The 10324-nt window shown below is 46.3% G+C and overlaps 1 protein-coding gene across 2 annotated transcripts; it reads right to left on the bottom strand.

Annotated features, from left to right (window-relative positions):
* Positions 1 to 261: 261 nt before the first annotated feature.
* Positions 262 to 10102, bottom strand: LOC135365984 (transcription factor sox-3-like). Of its 2 annotated transcripts, XM_064598632.1 has the most exons (4): positions 9862 to 10102; positions 3922 to 4054; positions 2186 to 3269; positions 262 to 747 (listed from the first exon to the last, which is right to left on the bottom strand). In XM_064598632.1, the coding sequence occupies exons 2-3, from the start codon at positions 4030 to 4032 to the stop codon at positions 2235 to 2237; spliced, it is 1146 nt and encodes a 381-aa protein (XP_064454702.1). In that variant the 5' UTR covers positions 4033 to 4054; positions 9862 to 10102; the 3' UTR covers positions 262 to 747; positions 2186 to 2234. The 2 variants fall into 2 exon arrangements, with proteins under 2 accessions (XP_064454702.1, XP_064454703.1); XM_064598633.1 differs by lacking the exon at positions 3922 to 4054 and having other exon boundaries at positions 9862 to 10101.
* Between the last annotated feature and the right edge of the window lie 222 nt (positions 10103 to 10324).

Genomic DNA, 10324 nt, shown 5'->3' with positions numbered 1-10324 from the left:
TCGTTGTTCACACAAATATATTTACTATTAACTAGTTTATTAGTTTTACGGTTATCTATTTATTACTATTAAATATTATGACGTTCTGGCATGAACAACATTTTTAAATATGTTTTGGGGGACATAACACCTTGCCACTTTAAATGAACAAGGAACTCTACTAAGCCTTTTCTGAGTAACTCCCAAACACAACAGGCAGCAGACAAACAAACAGTTGCCAGTACCACCACCACCCATGTCACACCAGATAAATGGATAAACTGAGCAGTAAAACAATTTTATTACATCGGTCTATGTATCATGTATGTACAGGGAATTCCAAAAATAATAATAAGATGAGGTAATTATTCTTTGGTCTAGCTGTAGTGAGAGGCCAACCGGCTCCCCCTACCGGAGTGTGTAAAACGTGATAACTCTAAAACGCGTCAACTCGATAAAACCTGAATTGTTTGATTCCGCCAACAGTGACAATCATCTATATACGTATACTCGGTTTTCATATTTTCTACACACATATTTACACTTATGTACAGCGCAGACCTTACGGGAAACAATGTCTGCGACCAAATAGGAATAAGGCAAGACACGTAACATGCCGTGAGAGAGTCCACGTCAACATTCGTAGAAAACTTGGTGAAAAGCGCATGTCGTGACATCTTGAGGGGTAAAAAAGAAACCCGAGGCACTGGGTGCGAAACTCCTTGGCACTTGTAGATCACACATGAGTTGCTTTGGTCCTCTAGCCTTCTGAAAAATACGAAGACAGAATTGTGAGCACAAAGGATGAGACTTGCATCGTAACAGAGGTGAGTAGTTTGCAGTGGGAAGATGTGAAACATTTATCCGGAAGCTGCAAAAGCTAGAGTCAATTCTACCAAACAACAACAGTAGATGTTGACGATGAGTTTCGCAGGGTGATACACACGTAATATAGTCATTCCAAAGTCTGCCTTATCGCAGACTTTTTGTAGAGAAAGACCAGCGGCATGGTAGAGTGGTTGGTCATCAGCCGCGCGTTGGTGATACCTTCGAGATCATCTGGTAGGTGGTGGGTTCGAATCCTACAACTGACCCCGTGAAGTCAGCCCAGGACGCATACCTATGCCCCTCTATCGTTGTCCTCTTTTCACCTGTCCACCTCTGAACGCTGCACACAGCCGGAATTGCATCGCGGCACTAACGCGGAGAGAAGGGCCAAGGCAAGCTCCATCTAGGGAGGACCTGGGTTCGAATCCTCGCGCCAACGCTCTCTAGTGACACATCGCGATGACTCCCGCTTCCTCTTTACATAGCTCACTATGGGCACACCATGGTCCATCCACGTAAGGGAAGACCAAAATATGATTCATCAGCTTAGAACCACGTGTGCACACAAATGCCATAAGGCAGTTCTAAACGGCGGTATAGCTAGACACTTTGGTAGCCTTACTAAGAAAAAGCAGCTTTTTTTTTTTTTTTCAACTAAGTGCAAAATAAAAGAAAGAAACGCACTCCCCGACCACAAGAAAGCCGTTTCGTCCGTAATCTTAAAACTGTGGGGGGACAACGCTTCGAACAAAGCCGTTAACAAGTTTTACGATCGCCAAAGAGGGGAGTACCGCCCTTAGGGCTACGACGACCTTGTACACGGCAACCGATCCTATGACAATACGCCCTGTCCTCCCTGAAGTGGAGGCTTCTCTCCTTTTTTCCCCCCATTCCAGAAAGATGGTAATTGCGACGGTTGAAAATGTACGAAGGCAATCAGTCTACCAGAAAGAATGCGGAGACAGAGACTTTGTCGGGTCTCACGTCTCCATATATATATTTTTTTTCATCAATCAATCAATCAATGCAGAAACAGTTGCAGCTATCAAGAATATCTTACAGCACCTGCGATTTTTAGTCTGAGTACGTAAACTTTATGTTGGTGATGACGATAGGCGTGTCTCATCGCTAGACAGGATACTGTGCCCCTTTGATCGCAGTAATTTGGTCGATGAACCTCACAGTAATGACCCAAGTCTTACGTTGTCCAAAAAGTTTAGTAGTGCTGTTAGGGCAGAGCGTTTGGTCGGCTGGATTTACCCATAGACCAGGCAATTTTGTCGTAGTTCTGAGCATAGTTTTATCACCACATTCGTACACACCGATTCAACACTAAAACGGGTTAAAAGAATACGGAGTGAACAGAAGGCACGGTTACCTGCTGTACGAGCTTGTATCACTAAGGATCCACACAAGGTTCTGTCCTCCTAGAATATGACCGGAACACTTCTACGCTGGTCTTGGGGAGATCCGTAACCCGTTGGTCCACAACCGTACATGTACGCTGCAGCCGCAGCAGCCGAAGCTTGATAGTTGGCGTGGGACATCTGGGCTGCCGTCGTCATCAGACCCGGAGGGGGTTGCGTCGTCGGCGTGGCACCGTACAAACCCGCGTAGAGAGAATGGGTCGTGGGAGGCAGGTCCGCAGGGTTGGAAGCCTTGTACATGGAAGCTTGAGCCGCTGCCGCTGCTGCGAAAGGCTTAATGTCCGGCGGGTAACCGTAGAAGGCGTTGGCGGGTGACGTCCTCTTGTCGTCGGACATGGGTGGCGTTGAAACCTGCTGCGGGACCTGTGACGGCTGGGAAGTCGCCATGTACGCCCTCGGATCCATTCCAGGAGCCACGTAAGGAAGCGTAAATGCGTACGGTGTATCCGGCGCCTTCTTGGGCTGAGGTGGCTTGGGTTTCCTCCGCGGCCGGTACTTGTAGTCGGGATAATCCCTCATGTGCTGCTCGCGAAGCCGCTTGGCCTCGTCGATGAAAGGCCGCTTCACGTCCTCGCTCAACTGCTTCCATTCGGCCCCGAGCCTCTTGGAAATCTCGGAGTTGTGCATCTTTGGGTTCTCGAGCGCGATCTTCCGCCGCTGAGCACGAGACCACACCATGAAAGCGTTCATCGGTCGCTTGATGTGATCCGGACTGCTCTTCATCCCGCCGGGAGACGCGTTCCCGTGCAACATCGACGGCGGAGACAACTGTCCCATCATTCCCTGCCCAGGGCCCATCATCCCGGCCATGACGTTCATGTTGAGCTCTGAAACGGACCAAGGTGACGATGCCATCTGAAGCGATGCTGCCAGTTGTCTTGAATGAAGCTCCCCGCCGGACCAGGTGGGAGCACACGAGTCCCATTGGCTGCTGGGGACTGGAGAGGGGGACTCGCCTCTGACAAAAGGGTCCGCTTCCGTCGGAGGGGACGAACGACTCAAGCCGGAGGGGAACTCTTCCATTGTCCACGGTCTCTGTGGAGAGTGTCGAATATTGAAAAGCGGGAACTGATGTAACAATCGCAGGCCCTACAGAGGTGTACAAAGGGGGGGGTTCTGTGGGCCTTTGTGGGACCCAGGTTTTGTGCTCGGACCGAGAATGGGCTCGTTTATCACGTTCTCTTGTGACGCGCACAATCTGGCATCTATTCGAACACACGGGTTGTGTGCTGTTGGGTATCAGTTTAATCCCGGAGGATTCTTGTCAGCCATTCAGGGCATTGTGCGCGGGTGAAGAAGGCGCAACAAGTAGGAGCACAATCGCGCTATTCGAAGCGCTCGCCAATGTGCGGGAACAATATTTGCCGGGCAGGTAGCCACTGCCAATGTAAATGCGCATAATGGTCAGACATAAAGTCGGCATGTGCGACAAGGTATACGTGCGTTTAGCGAATGGCAAGTGACGGACATAACCACGCCATGCCCCCTTTTTTTGATGGATAATGGACACAAAGCGTCAATGAAGGGGCCTGACGTGTGCACGTATCATGAGCTCCGCATGAAGTGCAGTGTCCCAGGCAGATTGTCGCGGTATATTACACTTAAACGCGAACAGGGATACGTAAAATATGGAACAAGAGAGCGTGGCTCGCTATGCGAAGCTGCGGGAAGGCTCAAGGAATAATACCTGGAAGATCGTAAAAGGTAGAACCTCTCTTGTAGCTCGTGAGCTTTCGATTTTGACGGTGGCGTGACAGATGACGTCGCGTTGAATCGGGAAGTCCATGAGCCGTGACATCAGCGGAGACACACGTTGTCCTCTAATGGATAGGGGAGAGAGGTTTAGGTTTTCCGCGGTTTTCCTTAGGTTTTTCCCAACTTTCGTTTTTTCACTTTTCACAAGCGACTAAGCATCCTTGGTTTGCTCCTGGTATACGAACAATGCAATACCATTAATCCTAATAAAATCGAAACGCTATTTATCTGCTTGACACTATAAAAATTTTAGGGGTACCACTCTACGCAATCCTAACATGGAATGATCACCTTCCTGGCTGCCTTCATGCGGATCACAAAGCCTGACACTTCCACTGTTAGTCAACTAGTCGCACAGGGTCTGCTGCTATAGGTCTTGACTCAAGCACTATGACGAATAATCAATTGAATTTTGTCCACGATGTAATCAATTGAAAGCTGATTCTTGAACCAATAATTCTTCAATTATGACAAATACAATCTTGATACAACTTGTTCGGCGCTATATTGTATGCATCTGCATGCGAACCATATAGCTTTTGTTTGAAGAAGGAGGAACCAGAGACACGGCGGAGATTGGGACGGACACAACAATTGTTTGTTGTGTTCTGGCCTTTGCCATGTATCCCGGCTAAACCTTGCCAGACCCATGGCACTCGTGTATATGACAATGTGGAGGAAATAAAATTTGGAACAAGCTGTTACCTTGATCGATCGCCCTTTGTGTCCATTTATCTTCGTATTTTTTGTTTAGGAATAGCAAGCCGACCTTTAGTCCGGCTGACCTTTCCGTAATAAACGTGGTGGTGACGAAAACCGGCTTGCCGATGTCGCCATCACCACCACGTAACCCCCCCCCCCCCCCCCCCCCCCCCCGTTAATGCTTCGTGTGCCACATTTCCTTTATTGTGCGCAGTCAAATAATGCTTCTAGGATTAAGGCCCGGTTGCACCAACGCTGGTTAACTTAACAATCGACATCGAGCGTTTCTAAAACTTTCACTCAATATTATTCTTTGAAAAACGTTAGTTGGTGACGTAAGAAATGTTTTAGTAACAATAACTCTCTTTAGTGAAACATAGTTAAAGCGTTAAATTCCAAGTTAAGGGACCGTTGATCTCGGTTCAAATGTTATTCGTCGTTGCTGAAACCGGGCCTAAAGGTATTTCTTCCAGAAAAATAAAAAGATAAAAGGGAATGTATGACAGGTCCCCCTCCTCTCTCCGCTGCGTTCGGTCTGCCCTTCGTTTCATTTCACTCAAAACGAGTATACTGTAGTCGAACACTATCGATACATTGTCGGAGTTGTCTGCCTTCTGGTCTCCAGGTCGCGGGATCGAACCCGACCGATGATGTTAACAACTTGGTGGCAGGGTGCTGAAATTTGAGACCGACCACTCCGGCTTCGCTCATGGTCATTGTGGGATCCGGACATTTCGGTGCAAAACGTTGCTGAGGGGTCCCGGAAAAATGGTCCCGGGAGCGGCTGTCACAATGTCGACGTATCGTAACGAAACAAAGAGAAGAGGGCGGTTGGCATCGGAAGTAGTGTTGTCAAGAAATTTGGTTTACATAGTGAAAAACGAGCTTTATGTATTTTTTGTGCACTATTATTTGGGGCATTTTCTTTTTTAATATTTTGTGCTCCACGTTCTGGTCGCTACTGTACAGATACTGTAAACGTATTTTTATTCGCGATGTATTAATTTTCGCGAACCGCGCATTCAGTCAGTTGCGAAGTTATTCGCGAGTATTTAATTTCGCGATTCCAGGACTGTTTCCTTTCGCGGGACAAACGTCAAGCTGTGTTAGCGAGTACAATTTTTCGCGATTTTTTAGCGGTGGCGAAATTCGCGAAAATTAATAGATCGCGAATAAAAATACGTTTATAGTATTCATTTTTTTTCTTTCTTTCTTCAATAGTAGATGAAGAATTGCTTTTTAATTTTGTAGTGAGTATTATCTCGAAGGAGGCATCTTCAAGGTACGGATATTATGCAATTTGAATTCCGTTTGTTGAGGATGTGCCGGTTACATCTTTGGTGGAAGCATTGGATTAGACGTTATTCCCCTTGTATTCCTACATAATTTTCCCTCGGTGATGGCCGCGTATTTTCAAGGCCTAAACAACCATATAATATTACCGTGGTGCCCCTCAAAAGCTGTTACACTCGCTAGCCATAAACTGGTCGTCTTTTCAAAAGTAAAAGCAGTGCTTTCATGGGTTATGCACTTATGCATCATAGGTATGTCGAAGAGGCGGTTGTGGAAAGTATTGCTAAAGTAAGATGCGATAGTCATAAATTTAATTTTACTAATCAACAATTTTTTGTTCGTTTGTTTTTGACATAGTTCATCACAATGAATCACTCACGGGATGGCCATAATGCGATAAAACGGCTTATTTCATGCTTGAAGACTTTTGTTCCATTTATGCAAACTTGAAGACCCACGGGAAGGTGCAGAGTTTTTATCCAAACGGGAACACAGGAACTATAATCCCTTCTGAACACCGGGACATGTCTTTTTGGCATACAAGGGCAATGACGTCTAATCATATGCTTCCACCAAAGATGTAACCGGCACATCCTCAACAAATGGAATTCAATTTGCATAATATCCGTACCTTGAAGATACCCTCTTCGAGATAAAACTCACTACAAAATGACAAAGCAATTCTTCATCTACTCTTGCAAAAAGCAATTAAAAAAATGAATATCTGTACAGCACCGACTAGAACATGGGGCGCAAAATATTAAAGAAGAAAATGCCCCTAATCCTAAAAGCGATAAAACCCCGGTGCAGGGGACACAGACAAAACAGACGAAGCACTGACTGACAAACAACTCTAATAGCCGAGACGCAGCTTAAATACACCAACTGCACACTGTCCTGCCCCTAAATGCCTGAATGCCCCTGCCTGAAAATGCCCCTAAATCTATAATAGTGCACAAAAAATACCTAAAGCGCGTTCTTCGCTATGTAAACCAAATTTCCTGACAACACTACTTTTGATGCTAAGCCGCCCTCTTCTTTTCTTTATTACGATATGTCGACATCGTGACTATATTTCAGTTAGTTAGTATTAGTCATTAGTTAGTATAGTTATGCATTCCCGGAACTATATTTTTCCAGGAACCCACGTTGCAATGATGTCCCGCCGCTGTAACGCTTTGCACCGAAACGTCCGTGCACCGAAATGTCCTAGACCCGATCATTGTCACCGGACGTAAAAGCACGGATCATCATAACCTTCACCAATATTCTCGGAGCTAACAGCTGCCGGTCAGCTGTGGCGCGTTGTTTAAAACACGTGAAAGCCACATTGTTGTCGTTCATGCACGTCAGGCAGTACAGCTCCCGTCAAAGTTAATAATAACAAAAAAAAATGTGGTCTCGTTCCCGAGCGCGATTACAGCAACCATTGAGTGCCACGAGGAAATGGTAATTGAACAAAATTATTCGGTTAGTTTAACGCAAGGATTTTGTTCACTCAACATTCCCAGTGCACCCAGGGTGGCTGTTATCACGCTCGGAAATGAGACAATTTTTCCAGTGTTATTATTAACTCTGACGGGAGCTGTACGAACAACATGCCCTAACGCACTACCGTCAAAATGTAATGTATGAACCAACGCACCCATTTAAGCAGTTGCTAATTGTTGCTTAGTTGTGACTGTGAAGTAGCGTAAGATGCACGGCATGAAATGCGACTAACAAAGCACTAAAAATACAACAAGGCAATTCAAATACAAGCGAGCTGCTGTATAGATGTAGGAGGTAACGTTTCCTTGAGTCTGGGGAGTCGAACGCAGAGACGCCGTTGTTTAACACTAAAGTTTAACTCGAGCTTAATTCTTCATGTGCTAAATGTCACGCCTTACATGAAATGGGAGATATTCAAGAACATCATACACTCTAAAAAAAAAGGAGTACTTTTACTCCTTTTGGGGACTAAATGCATTGTCACAAAAAATAGTCCCTTTCGGGAGTACTAAATGAATGTCACAGAGTGAAGACTGCATTTCACGCGCTGTTGTAAGAGTCCCAAGTACATAATTCGTGTGCATGCATGAAAATACTTTGAAGCAAACCGTCAACCGCGATATATCGAGTGATTTAAAATCTTGCGCCATACATAGGGCCCAATTTTCGAAGAAAGATGCGCTAACTGTTTCTTACTCTGTGTGGCTGGAAAATTGCTACGCTGGATGAGTTATACAGCCTTATGCCGTTCAAATTGACCAAGGGCACATATTTACGGAGACTGTTGCATTCAGGAGACCATTCGCGAAGTTCAGTGACAATTTCCAGTCCTGGGGAGTAAATGTAGAGTTAGGGGACTAAAATGGGGAGCAATTGCAGACTAGGGGAGTAGAAGCTGGAATTACTCCTTGTTTTACTCCTTTTTTTTTTCTTCTTAGAGTAGTACTGCGAGACGGAGGGAAGCGTAATGAAAACAAGCACAGGATTATCAAAGACAAGGTACGGGGTTTGCAATGCTACTTCATTCGAATCACCACTCGGTCCCGTTCGTTTGTGACTAGCTAGCCTGCACCCTTTCCCTTGTTTCATTTTGTAGTAGATAACTCATGAAAATTCGACATCGGACGAATCTCAGCATTCCGAATGGCCTAATCGCCTGCTAAGTGTCCCGGGCATGGTTCGGTATCAACCTAAATTTCGTTGGAACAATTTGATGTCTTTTTATAATTCTGAAACACGTTACAAACGTTCGTTGTATGTACAGTGGCGCGCAGACTTGCCTTGAACAGCGAAGCGCGTGGCGTCGGGCACTGATAGACAGCTGGAAACGAGATTCGGATGATCCACTATCCCCTTGAAGGGAGGGTCGGTATAAGCACAACGGATAAGGTCGGGTTTCGGCTCCTCAGGAGCACTGCGCCGCTTATTTAATGTACAGCACCGGTCAACCTTAATAATAACACTGGAAAAAACTGCGGTCTCATTTCCCAACGCGATAACAGCCACCCTTGGGGCACTGGAGGAATGTTAAGTGAACAAAACCCTTGCGTTCGACTAACAGAATAATTTTGTTTAATCAAGATTTCTTCGTGGTCCCAAGGGTTGCTGTAACCGCGGGAGCGAGACCACTGTTTTTACCCCAGTTATTATTAAAGTCGACGGGAGCTGTACCTTGGTTGTGGCGTTGTTCACGTGCTTGTATCGGCAATCAGGGAATCGCATCCGTTGTGCGCACCAACCCTCCCTTTCAACGGGATAGTGGATCGCCCCCAATCTGGTTTCCATCTATCCACCAGCGCCCGATGGCACGTGCTCCGCTGTTCAAGGCAAGTCTGTGCGCCACTGTACCACTTTCAGCAAAAATTTCCCAAGTCAACCGCGGAGTCCAAACGATGGCTCCGGAACATGGCGCATATATTTCAGAACTGACAAACAAAACTTGTCGCTAAAAATTTGACACGCTATCATTAGTGCTCCATTACTTCATTGACGGAAGCTTTTGCGTCTGCAAGCGGGATTTCTTAGGGGCGGAAGGAGTACCGTACGCACACACTACACACTTAACCCCGCACAGGGGACACGAAGGCAAAATATCTTAAGCTGACAACAGCGCACCAATATCCACTGGTGGATCCACTTACATGGGCTATAAATTTCCAATCCACGATGCTTTTTGGCCCCGTTATCCAATACCCCGAACAATATCTTTCGCTGCGCACGGTGCATTCTAACAAACAGAAGGATTTCGAACGATATAGCTTGATAACCAGCAGAACGGTTTGTTACCTACACTGTTCACTGATAATATATTTCATTCGGCTAAATTCGTGGTGATAACGTAACAACCAAATAAAGGCAGATAAAGCTAGAATGAAAGAGAACTTACGGCACTGGAACGCGACGATGGAACCCTTACTGCAGAACACTGAACACTAACGGTCCCCGGCGTGCTGGTACGGTCCACAGTTCGATTGTGTCTTTTGTACGCAGCCTGGTTTCGAACAAATTTTTGAGGTCACCGCGTGGGTGGAACCCGGACCTCGTGGATGCGAAATTTGGGACGGAAGGCTAACGGGCGGTTGATGCCCTAATCCCTGCCCCTTATCGCATCTTCTCCTTTCCACGGAATTCGCCAGCATAGAGACAATGACGCCCCCAAGGAACAGAGGATTCAAACAAAACAGGTGGGGGGATTTAGTGTTCGTACGGTGACCCTGAAGGTATTCCACCCCCCACCCCACCCCTCCACTTCTGTGAGGCTTAGGCGTTCTAAGAACGCGCTATGCCATGGGTGACATATTTACAGGTCCCTCGTGTTTTAGCTGTCGTCAGCTTGAAGGGAAGCCTGC

Source organism: Ornithodoros turicata, chromosome 8, assembly GCF_037126465.1.
Source record: "Ornithodoros turicata isolate Travis chromosome 8, ASM3712646v1, whole genome shotgun sequence".
Lineage (NCBI taxonomy): Eukaryota > Metazoa > Arthropoda > Arachnida > Ixodida > Argasidae > Ornithodoros > Ornithodoros turicata.
The sequence above is the reverse complement of the archived record's forward strand: the minus strand, read 5'-3'. Positions and strand labels throughout refer to the sequence as shown.

What these genes read in the sequence shown, in the direction of transcription:
- LOC135365984 (XM_064598632.1), bottom strand. Translation starts at nt 4,032, where the DNA reads ATGTCACGGCTCATGGACTTCCCGATTCAACGCGACGTCATCTGTCAC. An exon ending in TACCTTTTACGATCTTCCAG is followed by an intron (nt 3,270 to 3,921) that starts GTATTATTCCTT and finishes CACTCTCCACAG; the next exon opens with AGACCGTGGACAATGGAAGA.